This window comes from Thermobia domestica, chromosome 7 (assembly GCF_964235325.1).
Source record: "Thermobia domestica chromosome 7, izTheDome1.hap1.1, whole genome shotgun sequence".
NCBI lineage: Eukaryota > Metazoa > Arthropoda > Insecta > Zygentoma > Lepismatidae > Thermobia > Thermobia domestica.
Window position 1 is genome coordinate 274,322,364 of NC_137460.1, and position 19,245 is coordinate 274,341,608.

Sequence of the window (19,245 nt, forward strand, 5' to 3'; positions counted from 1 at the left end):
AATTTTAACAACGGCAAAAATACACGATTACAAACACATGGCGACCATGAAAGGACAAAATCATCAATCTTCGGATGTAATTGTGCCCGAAGATACTACTGATTTACTTGGTAAACACGACAGTATTTAGAACAGGTATTGTAGTGTTTGCGTATAGAATCCAGAGTTTGAGTCACGTAGTATATGTAGCAGACTAGTTAAATTTAATTTCCTTGGAAATTGGTCAAACTTGTGAAAAAGGATAGAGAGAGAAAATATTAAGCAGGCTTTAAATAACATAAAGTAAATTTAATTACTATAGAAATATTACTAGTAAAAGTTTTTCTTAAGACATTAAAATATAACATTTTTATCTTTGTTCGCAAAATTTTTCTCCCGTCAACTTCCAATATTACGCACAGATGAATAAACACCAATCAGCTGATCACAGCCGAACACACACCAATATAGACATAACCTTCTCTTTGCTCCTTTATTTATATTTATGCTAAGAATATTGTGAAAAAATAATTATAGAATATGTATTAAGATATGTTAAAATAAATTAATAAGTTTTGAGAAGTGTCAAAAAAAAGAAGGTCTTGTGCAATTGAAATAATGACACATTAGTTTCAGAAAGTTGTTTGTTTACACTTTGTTGTTGAATTTAGACGTTCGTATTTTACACTTTTATATTGTGAATTAGTTGTTTGTAACTTAAATAAATATAGAGAGTAGAATTACATTAGAACAAATTCAAGCATTGTTAGAGAAACAGTCTGCTAAATTACAGCAGAAACAAGAAAATAACAGTGAACGTTTAGAACATAAAATTGAAAGCAATAGCGAACGAGTAGATAAATTAATAGGCGAATGCAAACAGTTAATAACAGAATCAGCAAATGAATGTAAACAGAATGTAAACCGAATTAGCGAAAGAATGGACGTAGAATTGGGTTGAATTAGAAAGTAGACTTGATGGTTTGAGTAGTACGATTACTGATTACTGAATTCAATAATACGATTACTGAAATACGTTTGGAATTAGCTAGCCTAACCAAACGCGTTGAATCACTTAGCGAAGAATATAGGAAAAGTGTTGGGCAATTACAGGCATCCATACAAGCGGTAGAGATTGAGTGTAGGCAGACCACCGAGGTCAAACAGCGTGATATTGATACTTTGAAAGAGGAAGTGCAAAGGGTAAAAGGCCAAGTAGAGAAAATAGAAGAACACCAGTTGCTCACAGACAGAAAATGCGAGATTGTTAGTTTTTGTATGAATAGACAGGAAAGTGCCGTACGCGAATTAAACGGATATGTAAAGTAACTCGCGGAAAAGACAAGTGAGATAGGTGAAGTACAATCGCAACGGCAAATTCTAAAACTGAATAGTGAACGGTCAGATGGAACAGAACAAACCTTAGAAAGTTTCAGGGAACACCATAAAGCTACTGTTGAAATGATAATGAAGCATTTTGAGAAATTGCCCGCTGTTATCGTAAAATCCGAACATGATCAAGATATTACTCAGAAAATGCACAGATTAGAGAGAGTAAATCGTGAATTATTAGTACGACAGGAAGATATTGATGATAAATTGCGACAATTGCATATTGATACACGTACGTCACCACGTAAAGAGAATCAGTTCGATCATGAGTACCACGGCTCAGATTATCAAAGTGAAGGATTCGAATCCGACGGCCCCCTAGTGTATTTATGAATATGTAATATTTGGCATAATTTGAATGAAATTTGTCTTAACATCCTCATATATATATATATATATCTCCTGCGTGTGAATGCCGCCCCTCCAAATATACAGAGAAATGGGCACCCTTGCGTAGTACTATATACCTAGGTACTTGCTAGAAATTACAGAAGGTTATTCGCTTTATACCCACCCATTTTCGATTCGGTGCTGCCACCTGGCGTATCATACTGGAATTATGATCTCCTTACAAGGGCAGTGTTTGTCTGACCTGGTATACTAGCAGACACAGTTAAAGATGCTTTTATCATGGAATCTGGAAAGTCCTCAAAATTTTCCCTTCTGTTCTTTAAGATATTTGTTAGAGATTTATGACCCCGTTACCAGAAAATCAACGTTGCTACTTCCCTCTATTGTCCCTTTATTTTATCTCCCATTCATTGTTTTTTTTTTTAATGCTGAATTTTGTTGTTTATGAAAGGTTACGGAAGTACGGCAACATTGAAGATAATGACAGCGTACGTGCTGCTTAAGATCAGCCCTGGGTTGTGTGGGGGGGGGGAAATGTGTAGTGTTTGTGGCAAGAGATCTCTAAGTTTGTCTCCAATAGTTACAGGTAGTGACTATTGATGGTAGTGACTGTTATCAAATGGCACCGAAAATCAACGTCTTATTCCACAAGACGCTTAAACATACACACAAAAGCCACAACCAGTTATTGTTCTCAAGTGAAAAAATTTTGTTAAAATAATAAATTGTTCGCACTAACTATCTTAAGTCGCGGAAGAAGTCACAATCAAAAGTAGCACTTGAAGCAATAATAGCACGTATATTAAATAAAATTAGTATACGCAACGGGAGTTCGACCGTCAACCAAACCGCAATGGCATACAGAAATACAGGATTTCCTATTCCCGCTAAAACGATAAAGATGGATGGATACCTTCTGAAACACGAGAATAGTGGTATGTGAGAGTGAGCTACACTAGCGACAAAAGATGTCACTTGAACGAAATCTGAACTAAAACATAATACATCCGGGTTCCATTTCACCTTCCTCCGGCTGCTACAAACAAATAAACAATTGCCGAGAGATCGATTGTGGCTAAGGAAATAAGAAAATGCAGAAGAAGATGATTTTAAATATAAAGTTGCTTTTGTGAACGTTCTTGTAAATCATTTCATTAACACTGGCAACATAAAATATGCGGGAAGTATAAGAACAGTGTTAAATTCTTATTATATTTCAATTCACAATGGCTGGTGAGGCGTCTGTTAAGTTGGAATTGATGTGCAAAGAAGAAATTGCTTTTGACTTACCTCAGGAAGATCCACTCGAAGGGAAACGGTGGATATTGGAACTGATGACTGACAACAAAAAGTTAATATTATCCACAACGGAAGGAGAGGAAACAATGGACAAGGATACAGCTATGTGTTCTTTGGATGTGAAACCAAACGTTGATAGGGTGAAATCCGAATTAGCAGTAGAAGTAGATCCTGAATTTGAAAGGAATATAGAAACGCCTAGAAAAATAGTGATTCAGGAGACTTGCGCATCGTACTCTAATGACTCACAACAATTAACAACAAAAAGTTTAAATTCATTTCGCCCAGAAAGGTAATGTTCAATTTTTCATATACTAATTGGCTCAGACTGATAATACGGTTACATGCGTTCGGAAAGTTTGTTTGTTAAAAGCAATACTTCACGAGAAATATTTAGGTATGGGAGATATCTCGAACGTAAGTTAGTAACCTACAATTTGAAAATTGCATGGCACAGATAAACAAGCTGTATACCAAATAAAAATAAGATCGATACGACTCATGCAAATCTTATGTAGTTCATATCTTGATAAGCTAATTATTTCTTTATTATTGATTACACATTTCTCACTAATTGTTGCACATATTTAAAATATGTGTGCTCGACAATATTGTTTTATTTATATAAAGACTTATGTAAAATAAGAAATCGTGAGAATGTTATTTATCCTAATATTTTGAAAATTTAATCGTGGAATGTATTATATTGGAACAAAAACTATGGACGTTTGTGTTTTTAGTTAGAACTTAGCTCAAAGGGGTCTAGCCCCATTTTCCCGGAGGGCTTCCAAAGACATTAGCAAATTACAAGATAAAAAATATTTTAACCATCAATGGATGTTCATTAATTGTAGAGGTCCATACATCAAACCAATAGTACATAGCTGCACTCATTTCTTTCAAGGAAGTCGACTTTTTACATTCCGAGGAATTATTTCTAGAGTATGGACCTAAATTTCTCAATATGTAATCACTTTAGGGGCTTAGTGAATGTACATGATATGTGAATTATTGTACAAACAACGCTAACCAGCATGTGCTAGATGGCCGGTAAAAATAAGATTGCTATACAGATTAGGGCATTACGCAGAATGTTGGTGAACGGGGATAATGCAAAACTGTGTACTTAGGATAAACTTACATGTCTTACGTGTTGATTGTGTTCTTGTACGTTCCTAGTATTTTACAGGTAACATCCTGAAATGCTTTCTTCGCTTGTATATTTGTGTTCCAAATTAACACAATATAATAGGGACGTAATTTCTTAATTATATAGATTCCTTCCTTTCCAAAATTTTTTCTAGATTTGTGTCATGATTTGCCACATTGAATTTTGATATGTCATTTCGCTTACAGTGGTAACTAGCTACGGTTACACGGGGTTACTTTGCACATCGGGCATTACTTTTCAAAAAAATATGAAAAGAGATTCAGTCCTCTGTTAGAAAAACCATGAACTGTAAACAGATTGGTGGTAGTTCATATTTTTCTCACTGGGTGTCTCTGTACAGTCATATGGTACTTTGTTACTGTGGCGTCACATATTCCGTCTGCTTGTATGTGTAGATTGCGGTGAGCGGAAAAATGAATTTTTGTTTCATGACGACGATCGTGGCAACTATTCTACAACCAACTTTACTCAATGAATAACTTACTTCTTTTCATTTTTAGTAGTTAAGTTTAACAAATTTATATTTGTGCTATTTACAATTTAGAAATTTATAAGAACATCCCTAGGTGGAGACTACAAAGAAAGTTTCAATTCTTTCTATTTCAAGCGCTTTCCAATTCGATTTTTTTTTTTTTTTTTTTTTTTTTTTTTGGCGCTGCTCTGAGCCTATCGTAGAAGTATGTATTTAACATCCAGCTGTTCCTAGTAGAAGAGGCAAATAGGTCGCGAGTATGTTTTTTCTTTTTAGATGAAGAAGGAAGTATTAATGTCCGTACTGACAAACAATGAAAGAAATTTTGATCCTAGCATTGAACTTGTTTCAAACTTCGTGATCAGAACGGCTCCTAATCTGCGGATGGTATAATTTGAGATCGTTTCATTTCTTTTAGGCGAGTGAAATGAATTGAGATCTTATTTGAGAATATAAAGGAACGTAAGAATATCTCAGGTACAAAGCATGAAAAATTTCCCAACCATTCTATTTTTAACATTTTTCAAACTTTAACAGCTATTGCCAGTTATTTCGCTTTTAACTGCAGTGAATGTAATTTGAGATCACGTCTTTCTTATTACGTGAGTTAAATTTATTTTGTTAGTCTGCTTTTAGATTTTAGTTGGAAATGAGAATTGCCATAGATACAAGTCCTGCAGAATCTTGTGTTTTTTATTTAAGAACAGTTTTGGAATAGAAGATTAAGAATAGATTTATCAATACAAAATAACTATGCAAAGTATCTTTTTTGACAAAATAGAATCTTAATATATTTGAAAAATGTGCCCGACGTCGGTTTCTTGTTGCTGGGTTCCCTTTAATAGGGGGTGGTCATTAATAGGTGTTGTGATGAAGACAAATCCTACTTAGGTTCTGTTCGATTTTCACATTATCCAGTAGCTGACACCTTTTTCCTATCTTTTCTTTCCGTAGTATCTCATAACTCAATTCATCCTTATATAGGGTTATAAGAATTTATTTTCATTTCCGTAACTTCAGTATGTTTATTTACATTGCTGTAGGACGTAATATTGAGGTCTCAAATATTCAGTAATAATAAAAATAATAATATAGATAACAATTTCCGTATGAGGACACATTGTATTAAAACCTGTAAAATCGCCCGTAGCGTTAGCCAGAAGTTACAAAATAGTCGGGATTGGAGAAAAGTGTCAGGACCAAAAGACATACCCTCTCCATATGTCCCTACAACTAGCTAAATGTTATATCAGAAACTTTCCTTACAAGCAGCTAAATTTTATAACGGAAAGTTTCCCTAGAGCTAGTTAAATGTTATAACGAAAAGTTTCGAGGCAAATTTCGTGTAGGAAGTATGGATTCTGAACTCACAAGAGCCTTAGGAAAATTTGTTTTAAGTAATGGTTATGCCGGCTAAGCTACAGAACACGTCAATGTTGAGAATGAAAGAAATATTGAAATAAAGAAAGTAGGAGGAAGCAGAAAACGGAGAATACCTATACACGCGTTGTTTGTTCAGCACAATGCCTACTAGGCGGGAGCTGGGTGGAACAGGTTGTACCATTAAATTTACAACACTTCAATAATAATAATAATAATAATAATAATGCTATTAAAAGTTTTATAGTTGTATTAAAATTTGGCAAAACTTACTTAAACGTAGAGGTTTCGAGAAAGGGGTTCCGTACCTTCATGAGACACCTCTACAGCTAGTCAAATTTAAACGAAAGCTTTCTGCTAATATTTCGTGTAGAAAATATTCTACTTTACGTTTCCAGGAAAATAACTGTAATAGAAAGACCTGAATATAATTGAGCACTAAATTTTGTAATAAATTAACGTGTGGAGTTTGCAGATATAACTATAAAAGCTTTGCTATAAAAATATATACACAGACCATAATTCAGTGAACTCTGAAGTATAAGGTAATAAAATAATATGTTAGATTCAGTCTACATAGCAATTGTTGCTTAAAGAGAACCATACACTATTTCTAAAATCGAGATAAGGCGAGACATATTTACGATACTTTTCGTCTCGTCTCGTTTCTCATCTCCAAACCATGACGATAGACTGAGTTAACCTTGTCCCGTCTGGAATTAAAATGTTAAGTCTCATCCCGATTTTGTTTGGTTTGTTTTTAGAATTGAGATGAGAAATTCGTCTTTTCATGGGCAACGTTACACAAAACCAATTCTTTGGCTAATATCAGGTTTCTGCTTGTAATGGTATGACCTGAGCGATAATAAATTTTTAATTTTTAAATATTTTTCCAGATAATATTTAGTATCACTAGTATTGAACCACATAAAAAACAATATACTAAAGTGAAAAATAGTTAAGCACTTCAAAAATAAATATTGAAAAACAATATACAATAGAGGAAACAAAAATAACATGGAGAAACCAAAAATTGCATATTGTATATAGGGGTACTAGAAGTATGAATATATAAGCTGTACAAATTAACATAGTTTACCTATTGGTTGTGTATTCATATGTGGGTTATTAACAATCTAGTAAAACGAAGATGCCTTCTGTGCTACCAGTATCCTTATCTTTAGTAAAGACAAGGGAATATATCGATTTTTTTAAATTTGGCAACTGAGGAAACGTTGTGTATTAATTGAGGAAACTGTTCCGGAGGCGTGTAGTACTTATTGTGAAGGATTTTGAGTATGAATTAGAATTTTGACTTGCTATGGAGAGCAAGAAATTATCTTGGGATCTTGTGCTTCTAGTATGAAAGTCTGATAAATATTAAAGTCTACGGGCTAGATAGGAAGGTTCTGACGTAGTAAGTATTTTGTACAATAGGGTAAGATTATGTAAATTTCTTCTTCCGACAAACGTCAGCCATGACAGTTTTTATAAAAAGATGTGAGATGTTCCCTGTAAGTTATATTGAAAATAAATCTAATGCAAGCATTTTGCACTCTTTGCAAGCGCTTTGATTGATTTTCTGTTACATCAGAATAGACTGAGTCGCAATAGTCAAGATGTGGGAACACCAGTAACTTGACAAGTGTGATCTTGAAAGATATTGGTAAGAAATTTCTTAGTCGAATTAACGTATGTCGGGCACCAAATGCTCTTTTACAAACTCCATTTATTTGATCTGACCAGGAGAAATTTTAATTTTTTGTGACTCCCAAATTTTTGACAGTTGTTATAATTGAACAACAGTATTGGACAATTTTATATTTGGGAGCTGATAGATATTAATAGAAGAAGGAATTCTTGGGGAGCCAAATAAGATGCACTGCGATTTTGTTGCATTCAATTTTAAGCCTTGAGCCGTAGACCAGTCGCTGATTTTGTTTAACTCAGTATTTATTTTCTCAATCGCATCATCAATATCATGTTGGGGAAAAGAAGCATATAACTGAAAACCATCAGCGTAAATATGGTATTTACAATAGGTGAGAATTTTAGGGAGTTCATTAATGTAAAGGGCAAAGAGAAGGGGACCTAGTACGTTACCCTGGGGCACTCCACTGTTGATAGAATGCCATGTCGATATGTGATCCTGGTTGATCACTACTCTTTGTTTACGTTCGTGAAGGTAAGAATGACACCATTTAACCACTGATTCATAAAAATTAAACAGTAATGATAATTTCTGAAGTAATATGTCAAAATCAATAGTTTGAAATGCCTTACTATAGTCAAGTAGAGTAATGAGCGTCAGTTTTCTGTTATCAAAAGCCCATCTTATATCCTCCGTTACGTTTAGTAGTGCAGTGCATGTGCTATGATTACTTCGAAAACCAGATTGAAATGTATCCAATAAATTATTTGTTGTTAAGTATTCCCCAATTTGATAATTTACAATATATTCAAAAACTTTTGAAAGCTCGGGAAGGACACTGATAGGACGATAGTCTGCAATATTATCAACGTTGTTCTTTTTTGGAAGTGGTGGGGGGCGCGGTGGCTCAGTAGTAGAACGTTCACCTCTGGTGCTTGGGGTCTTGGGTTCGATCCCAGCCCCCGCCAAGTGAACTTTGTGGTGGACAAACAACGTCCTCGTGGGTTTTCTCGGGGTTTTCCCGTTTCCTCCCACTTTCTTCATTCCACCATTTCACTCATCTCTCATCATCATCCTCTCCTTTCTAACCGGCATAACCGTGGGACGTAAAACTCAAAGATTTCATTTTTTTTTTGAAGTGGGGGGACCTTAGCGAGTTTCCATACTGTCGGAAAAGTACCTCTAGCAAGAGAGTAATTAAAAATGTCAGTGATAGGATTAAGAACATGCGGTAGGATTTTCCTGGTCATGGTTATTGAAATGTCATCTGTACCAGTGGCTTTAGTTTTAATTCTTTGGATCGCTTTTAATACATGTGCAGGCTGTACGTGAGAAAACGAGAACAGAGAGTTAATTTCCGAAGCTACAATATTATTCATTGTTTGCAGTTTCATGGAAGCTGGTATCATACGGCTTTGACAAAAAGGTGTTCAAATAATCTGGCGAATAGTTAACTGCTTTCTTGGATATGTTTCTCCCAACACCTAATACTTTAGCCGTTTCGAAAGAACTGCTCCATTATTTTGGAATTCAAGTATTTCATAGGGAAAGCGCCGTTTTGCCTTCCTTACTATTTGAGTGCAACGGTTTCTTAATATCCTATAGCTTTCGAATTTTGTATTAGGATTTATTGTGCTATCACTGGAAGGATCACTATTTTTAACATGTCTCCTGTATGCTCTATAAGATTTATCTCTCCGCGCCATTAACGATTTTAATTCATCCGTTTAGCATAGTGATGGGGGTCGCGAAACACGTTTCTTAACTACAGGGGTGTGTCTATCATACAAATTTATTATTAAAGAATTATTAAAGAAGCATTCAAATATTTAAATGTAATAAAGCGTGTGTTATCGCTGATCAATCGCCATCAATATTCCTAAAGTAAAAAAAAAAAAAAAAATGATCGACGTGTCTTCGATCGAAGATCCTCCAGATTATTGGCCAAGTGCCTAGATAACTGAAGCACGATCACTACGCTGTAAATGATTCGTCTTTAGTCTGGTTACGTCAAGTTTCTCTGCCTCACCTTGGAAAGTTTTATATTATTTTTTTTTCTTCGTTTCAAAATGCCTTTCGTATTCCTCTTATGATGATATAAGTGAATGATCTTCAGTAGAGTTTATATTAATAAGTTCAGTTGTTCTTAAAGCTTTTGTACGCAAGTTTGTGTTTTCTCCACATGAAACTACAGATAAGGCATATTTAATTCTCGTACTGTACATTTGTTTCAAAGCAGCTACGGTCAAAGACTTATGACAGCCACGGTATAAATTATGGCTCAATTTGATATATTGAAACAAACTACATCCTCTTATTTTGTCAATAGAAAGGTACGGTAACTACTCAGTTGTACTCCATTTCATATTTGTACAATATTTCATGTAGTAATACAAATTAAATGTAATTTTATCATGAAATATAGATAATGATTACTTTTTTTGTTACTATTTTATCATTATCCACATTCACATTTCCTTGTTTGTTGGATTTGTTACAGGCACGATAACGTATTACCTTTCCACGGAGAAGACGATACGTGTATTACATTGAAGGAAGCTATTTCCCATTCAGATGAGAAATCTCATACTTCGATGCAGTTTGGCAAAGGATTTCATCCATCACTTTTGTCAAGGCATATTCTAGCTCAGAAGAGTGAAAAGCGTCATACGTACCGAAAGAGTGATAAACACTTTAGTCATAGTTCGACTTTGTCAAGCAGTAAATTAGTTCATACAGGTGAAAAATCCTACATCTGCGGAGTATGTGGAATGGAATTTAGTGTAAGTTCAAGTTTGGCTACACACATGTTAATCCACACAGGAAAAAAAGATCACATATGCCAAGAGTGTAATAAGTCATTTACTCGACGTTCAAGTTTGGCTAGACACATGGTAATCCACACAGGTGAAAAACGTCACACATGCCAAGAATGTGGCGGGGAATTTAGTCTACGTTCAAGTTTGGCTAGACACATGCTAATCCACACAGGACAAAAACGTCACACATGCCAAGAATGTGGTAAGTCATTTAATCGACGTTCACATTTGGCTTCCCACATGTTAATCCACACAGGAGAAAAATTTCATACATGCCAAGAGTGTGGTAAGGCATTTACTGAACGTTCAAATTTGGGTAAACACATGTTCATCCACACAGGAGAAAAAGCTCACACGTGCCAAGAGTGTAGGAAGTCATTTACTCGACGTTCAAATTTGGCTAGACACATGTTAATCCACACAGGAGAAAGACGTCACACATGCCAAGAGTGTGGTCGGGAATTTAGTCTACGTTCAAATTTGGCTAGACACATGTTAATCCACACAGGAGAAAAACGTCACACATGCCAAGAGTGTGGTAAGGCTTTTACTGAACGTTCAAATTTGTCTAAACACCTGCTAATCCACACAGGAAAAAAACCTCACACGTGCCAAGAGTGTGGTAAGGGATTTACTCTACGGTCAAATTTAGCTACACACATGTTAATCCACACAGGTAAAAAACATCACACATGCGAAGAGTGTGGTGGGAAGTTTAGTCTACGTTCAAGTTTGGCAAGACACGTGTTAATCCACACAGGAGAAAAACGTCACACCTGCCAAGAGTGTGGTAAGTCTTTCACTCAACGTTCAAGCTTATCTTCCCACGTGTTAGTCCACACAGGGGAAAAATGTCACACATGCGACGAGTGTGGTAAGTCATTTACCCTACGTTCAAATTTGGTTTTACACACGTTAATCCACACAGGAGAAAAACCTTACACTTGCCAAGACTGTGGTAGAGCATTTAAACGACGTGAACATTTGGCTACACACTTTTTAATTCACAAAGGAGAAAAACCTTTCGCATGCCAACAATGTGGTCGGTCATTTGCTTTACGTTCAAGTTTGGCAAGACACATGTTAATCCACACAGGAGAAAAACGTCACACCTGCCAAGAGTGTGGTAAGTCCTTTACTCGACGTTCAAATTTATCTTCACACATGTTAATCCACACACGACAAAAATGCGACACATGCCACGAGTGTGGTAAGTCATTTAATCGACGTTCAAATTTATCTTCACACATGTTAATCCATAAAGTAGTAAAGCGACACACGTGCCAAGAGTGTGGTAGGGGTTTTAAAGATCGTTTAACTTTAGTTACACACGTAAATTCACACAAGTTATAAAGGTCACACTTGCCAAATTGTGACAAAGCATTTAAATGACATTCAAAGTTGGCTACACACATGGTAATCCACACAGGAGCAAAACCTCACACATGCCAAGAGCCCAGAATGGAATTTATTCAACTTTCGTACGTGATAAGCCACACAGGACGAAAATCTCACACATGAATAGATGCCGAAAACGATTTAGTCTACGCCCAAACCTTGCTAAGGCATTTCAATACGCAAGTGACAAACCAAAGAGATGCATAGAACGTAGCTTGGCATATACTCAAGCTTCACATATAGCATGTTAAATTTTAATCCACACAGGACAATGAGTCTCACACGCGCGGAGACTGTAGAAAGATATTTACTGGAGTTCCCATTTGGCAAATCTCATGGTAAAAGAGAGTTCAATAACCAAACATACGCGAAGCGTGTTCAATAGGATTTAGTTTGGAATTAGCTTTGGCAAGACACGTAACTAGACATGGCATATAGAAAAGAATTTGCCTCTCTTACAAGTTAAGTTTTGGCAGAAATATTATGTGCACGATAAATACCGTGCTAAAGAGGACTAAAACAGAATTAAATATTAAAGGAGTCGGGCCATTCAAATGTACCTGCCCTTTGGAATGGAATGTAAGTTGTGAAGGACAAATTGTTAAGTCCGTGTTTTGGGGGCAGATGTTACAGGAAATTGGTTCCGCATCTACTGCACGAATAGCTCTTCTGCTTTGCCGCCACAGCGAATGCTGCATATTGTAAAGGTGGCTGACGCCGACGAAGATTCGAGTCACGATTTCACAAAGGAACATTTATCTAAAGATACAAATTCCAAATTTAGTTCATGAGAGGTCTTATATGAAAGGGAGTTAAGGACAACAAGTTTAAGAGACATCCATAATGGCGGTGCACCTTCCTCATCAGCTACAATTGTGAATCCAGCGGAAGACCATGCCATTCCGACACTACGACTTTGTGGACCATCTGCATTTTAGCTGCATCTTGCTGGCCGATTAATGGTAGCCCAGTTCCATTTTCACCGCATATAATTCTTGACTGCATTGTAGTGATAATTGTTGACTGCATTCTAAACATATTTTTTTCCACAATCATTACATTCAAGGCGAGTTATGTTGACCAGCAGATGTAGCAAATATGTCATCGGATTGGCTACACTGTTTCATCATTGGTAGTTTGTTTTCTGTATTGTGACAAGCACACTAGCAATTTTTTTGAAAAGTTGATATTTGAGCTTTCAGGTTTTCGTTTAATCATACTAGTGCTAACACGTATAGATATGGGTTTGTATTATTTTTGATGTTAAAAATGAAACAGCGGATGAAAAATAATGAAACTTTTATTTACAGTTTTATATAAATGCGAAACAAAAAATCACGTTTTTGCTCCCTCTGACGGCAGATTGGCCGTCCACCCTCCACTAACAATTTTGAGATTGTACTGAACGAGGAGAAATGCATTTGATAATTTTCTCGCGGAGGATTGACATGTTTCAGAGTAGTGAGATATTGCTTTTGGATGACTCATTACTTTCTAATCTACATTTATAAATGGGAGAGAAACGGGCTGTTTTCCAAGAACAGGGAAAACAGGTTTCCCTGAAACATCTATTAAAAATGAGCGAAAGTGGAAAAGAAATAATATATGATTTCGAACACAGAAAGGTCCAGCTTATATTGTCCTGGCCAGAGGCTATCAGGCCGGGGTGAAAATAAGAGTAACTCATCCTCTGGAGGAGAGATAGATGAATGAGATAAAGTGGACGAGTAAACGGATTGAACAGGGATTATACAGTTGAGAATTTATCAAAATTTTCTCTTCTTTCCTCAACTTGTGCACCTGATATAACATTGTACTTTAAAGGAGGTATGCTAGAAGTTTTGTTTCGCGTCACCTTGGTTCAATGTTAACACGTTGTCGAAAATGCACTGAAAAGTTTCACTAAATTCACTAAAATTCTGTGTTTTTACAATATTACGACATCACAGGGGTAGAAATATTCCCTGTTGATGTCTGTCGGGCATTCGGTTTTCCCGTGTTTTTCAGAATTTATCACGAAAGCGTTGGATTCCGTGGTTTTAACATGTCCCTTCTGCGTTTTGTGGTGTGCATCTTCTTCTTCAGTGATATATTACTTACTAGTGTAACCCAAATTTCACTGTTAATGCTATTGCCTGAGTATGTACTGCTCAATCTGGCTTTTATTACTTACTTAGTGAAGTGTAACTGTGATGTTTTCAATGACAATAAACAAACTAATGGACGTAAACAATATGGATAATAAACATCTACTATGATGAGTACAGTTACTTAAATTCTAAATACGTATATATATATATGTATTAAAATATGTATAACTACATAACTTATTCAAACTTATCCTACAATGAACTATATTATATCTAATGCTAGATAACTAAATACAAAACTCGGTTAAGATTCAAGGAAAATCGATGGAATCTTACATTTCCTTAAGATTCGGAAGAGCTTTGGTTGTTAAACGGCTGCTCGACTAGCTGTCCATCCTAATCAAAAATTGGTTCCAGCTATCACATTTACCATGAATCAAAATATCTACAAAATTATAAAAATCTGACTAACTAATATTAATTTCGAAAATTCAATTCTTCTCTATACTCAATATTTTTCTCCTTTTTTTTAAAATAAATGACTCGTGACGCAACTATTCTAAATTTATAAACGTAATGAATAATTTATTATTCCGATGGACATAGACGTATACTCCAATGAACATAGACGTGTCATAATAACCTATGTATTGCTTATTTACCTAATTTCATTGTTTTGGTTGGCCATTCCCAAAAACAAATTCATTAGTTAACAATATTTATATTAATTATACTTTTATAACATGCGCATTCATTATATATTATTATTATTATTATTTATTTATTACTATTTATTTACTATTATTCGCTATTATTATTATTATTAATATTATTAATATATGCCTACAGGGCTTTGCTAGTGAGATGGAACCTCATAATTAGTCGTCTGACTCTGTTATACTTGTCCAACTCTTAAAAGTTCTAGCTTGTTTAGGGCTACTAATTGCAGAATATCCTCGTCTGCTTGTCCCCAAATCTATAATCTTATTTCTTCTTTTGCGCTCATTTATCAACATATTCTATTTTCTTCATATACATATACTATCACTTACTATCTTAGCGCTCATAATACTTATACATATATATCTATATCTCTCGACGTTGCATGCAGTTATTTTCTATAATTCTTTAATAACTATTAATATTCTTCTTCTATTAGTATTCTTTAATAACTATTTATCTACTTATTTATCTTTTATTATTAAATAACTCTATTCTTCTCCACATTCACATTTTTCTTACATTTATATCTGTGTCATACCTATTTATTTATTAATTTTCATTACGTCTATCATCCTGTATTTATCTAATAATTCACTATCTCTTCTATAATCTATTTTTACTAATATTTCCTTCTTCTTACTACTCACATTCCTTCCAACACTCTGTTTCTCTCACCCTTCAATCCAATACAAATGTTTTTAAAATTAAACTAGACTATTTTTTACAAGATAAGTAATAGCACTAAAATAATAACCTATTCTAGTCTTTACTATTTTCTAGTTGCACTAGATTCTTCTTAAAATTCTGTAATCACATTCACTATCCTACTCTTACTTACTAGGATACGGGATTACTTAATTACTATTCTAATTCTATCTTAATTTAGTTATCACTAAGATCTAATCTAAAAATGAAGGATATCTCCACCAAAAAAAAAAAATCTCACTGCTTTACGCGTGATGTACGAGTCAACCCTTGTGTCTCTTTTCAACTATCACGGAAGACTTATGTGATTCAATAAATAAACTATTCTCATCGAAGTTTGGTAAACGCCCAATTCAACTCGACGAGAATGGGATTTCCTTCCTGATTAGAGTTTCCCCTAATGAAAGGTTCGCCTAATTGCCTGTTTCCTAATTTTGAACTTACTTGTCTAGCTTAATTCTATGTCATTTGCATCATTCATTGTCTTCTGTTTTTTTTCATTCTTGCCTTTTTTAAATCTACGTTTCCCTAATTCAATTCTAGTTTCAAAAATCATTCAAATTTTGTTCATTCTTCTCCATAGTCATTTTCCTCAAATTAATCTTTTCTTAAAATTAGTTACGTCACTAAAATCTAATTACTAAAATTAACTATATGTCATAAAGACATAGTTAAATGGCTAAAACATACGTCAGATTTCTATTTACTTATCCTTAACACCATAATTATATCTCTATATACGCGTATATCTTATTTCTAACAATGCTTACTTCCTAAAACTAAATTATTAATCGACTAATTACTTAACTGAAATAAATGAAACTGAAATATTTATAAATACTAAAATTCTTATCCTATATATCTATATATCCTATATATCTATAAATAATAATAACAATACTATATACAAGTCTCTTATGCTTACTTGGTCATCTCTAACCTGATAACCAAGGTGTCCGTTGCTTAAATAATGAGGTGAAGGCCACTAAGTCTAATAATGACTTATCACTAGCTACTATTATTTGCGCTTGTTTTCCAAACTGAGCTAAAGTAGTAACAAAATCAGAAATTCTCACTGCCTGAGTACACATGAATTTATTTCTGAATCGATCTAGCCATTGATTAACCAATTCCTGGCTAGCACCACTAGTAAATAAGGCGCAAACCTTATATTTTAATTGATCATCCTTAATCGCAAAGAATTCAGCATTGCGTATTAGAGTATTTGTTTCAGCTATACCTGTTAGTATAGACAAATAGTGCCTCCTAAAACCTAACTCCACAAGATCTTCTACACTAAAATTCTTTTCAGAAAATTCGATTAAATAGTAATTCTTATATCTACGTCCCAGAACGTTACATCTGAACGTCTGTTCTTTAGTGTCATTGTAAGTCGGATTATATTCAGTGAAGTGCTTTAAAACACCAAGATTCAAGCAATAATATCTCGACTTGCTAAACATAGTCGCGAGCTTGCCGTTATCCTTTAAAACGGGATAATGCACCCTATGATTATTTTTAAGAGATAACATCCTGTGATCTTAAAATTACTATACTTAATTACTATTAGCTAAACAACTTTACTAATTTTTTAATTATATCTCTACGTTCTCATTCCACTAGAACGGAACTACTCATATGATTTTCTTTGCTGTGTGCTGTTGTACGCACGACCTTGAGTACCAGTGATAATTTCCTCTCATACAGAGAGCTTCGTCTACCGTCGTGACTGATCGGCAACGTTCGTTCCAGTCGCTTGGCGAGTAGCTTGCGCGACGATCATGCGTTTGCCACAAATCTTGCTTGTTGTACTCATGAGTTTAATTTCTTTAAAACTATATCTCTTTAATTAATATTACATTAATTACTATAATAAATGAATCCCAATATTAATATATATGTCCTACTACTATATAAATATTACAAACCACACCACAAGCTAATTACTTAGTTCTTTAAACACTGGAAGATTAAAAATATTGCTAAATTAAAAAATATCACTACCACTCATCACTATGGTTCCGCCGAGAATCGAGAACTCGAGACTGTACTTGCACTTCTTTAAACTGTATTTTTCATACCACTCGTTAGGGTGGGTGGGTGGGAATTTACTTATTATCACAGCTACTATTATCACACCACAATGAATTACTCTATAAACATAACATTAGCGTGAGTGGGAGGGTGGGAATTAATTTTACTGAATTTAGTAATCCACATTAATATGTTTCTCTGAGAAAGACCCAGATCATCTCCGCCATGTCAACCTACTCAATTCGTGCCTGAATTTGGGGATGCAAAAGTTGAGTTGAGCAGATCACAAACTTACTTGGCCGGGATCGAACTTGGGACGCCACGCATAAGAGGTAAGCGCCTTACCATTAAACTACCGTACCTCGCTACTGAAAAGAACGCTAAACTCAAAATCAAATCAAATTAGCCCATAGCCAGCCCAAAAATGTAGGGGGCCCGGTAGAAGTTAGGGAGAGCGATCCAACTATATTATAGTTCATCAACATATTATAGGGCATTTGCAATCCTACCGTGAAAATTTTAGTTAGGACAGTAAAAATTTAGAGATGGCCCGGCTCACTTCCCCCCCTCAATACGGGCATGAATCAAATCAAAGTAACACAATAAAAACTAATTCGAAGAACGTGTTAACTATATCCAAAATTTCATTTTCAAATATTCAACTCCTTTCACGTGATGTCATTACAAGATTGTTGTCATTCTTATACAGGCCTAATAGATTTATTGTAACATTGGACAACGCGGTGACTAAGGTTCAAAATCTAGTGGGCATAACCATCTACCGGATGGTACAAAGGTTGAGGTAAGTCCATTTATATTTATATGTAGTTTATTTGTAAACAGCGAATCTCTTTGTAAAAGCATCCCTTCCACATTAGTGCCTATTCTTGAAACTATATTTACACATTACTCAATGGTTAATAATTCATTTCTGGTTGAGAAATTTGGCTATTCATTAGTTAAGATTGCCAAAATTCAGTCGAATGAAAAGCAGCGGAATTGTATTGGTCAGCAGAAGGGTACTAATCAAGTAAATGTTTTTGGTTTGTTTGCTTGTTTACCATTTGTATAATCATTTAATTGAATATGGTAATCTGATTGAAGACGATCTGTAAATTCCGATTGCTTAACTACAAGAAAAAGATTTCCTTTTCATTTCAAGAAACAGCACAGTATGAAGAAACGTGCCGGTACGCCACGTCAAGACTCTGGTATAATATTTGAAGAAAGTGTAAGACGAATATCTGAAGAACTCATGGCATTGTTGCCTAAAGCGGAAATCGTGAAACGGTTATTTAAGCGACAACGTTCAGTCAAGTACCCACATACCCCTGATTCTTGAACGAATTAGTAATTGTGACCCAAAGTGGACCACAACGAGGACTGAAGACTCAGAGGGAGTTCTCATTTATAAATGATAATGGTTCAGAAAGTGCGAACAAATTATTGATTTTTTGGAAGATATGTTTCTGCAGCTATTGCAGGAACAAGACAGATGGTACATGGAAGGGGCATTTCAAGTTGCTCCTATCGATTTCCTTTGACTTTATACTACACATGTAAACATTCGTAGAAAGTCTATTCTAATTGTATTTGCCTCGCTCGAAACAAATAATCAAAATCGAGCTTCTTCAGTAAACATCTATCTTGCACCGAAAAGGGTGATAGAGAATTTTGAGATACCAGCTACGATAGCTATGAAAGGAGTATTTCAAGATGCAACGGAAATACAAGGATGCTTTTCCATTTATGTCAATCAACGCAGGTACCAGAAGCGTTCA

General features: G+C 34.9%; 1 protein-coding gene across 1 annotated transcript; it reads left to right on the forward strand.

Annotated features, from left to right (window-relative positions):
• The first annotated feature begins 2,442 nt into the window (after window positions 1-2,442).
• Window positions 2,443-14,624, forward strand: LOC145690932 (uncharacterized). The gene is made up of 2 exons (XM_081766377.1): window positions 2,443-3,313; window positions 10,196-14,624. Exons 1-2 carry the CDS (start codon window positions 2,949-2,951, stop codon window positions 11,865-11,867), a joined length of 2,037 nt encoding a protein of 678 aa, XP_081622503.1. The 5' UTR covers window positions 2,443-2,948; the 3' UTR covers window positions 11,868-14,624.
• Window positions 14,625-19,245: the final 4,621 nt, after the last annotated feature.

Excerpts from the sequence above, each read along its gene's own strand:
- LOC145690932 (XM_081766377.1), top strand. The coding sequence starts at position 2,949 with ATGGCTGGTGAGGCGTCTGTTAAGTTGGAATTGATGTGCAAAGAAGAA. Across the intron at positions 3,314-10,195 it reads AATTCATTTCGCCCAGAAAG|GCACGATAACGTATTACCTT; the intron begins GTAATGTTCAAT and ends GATTTGTTACAG.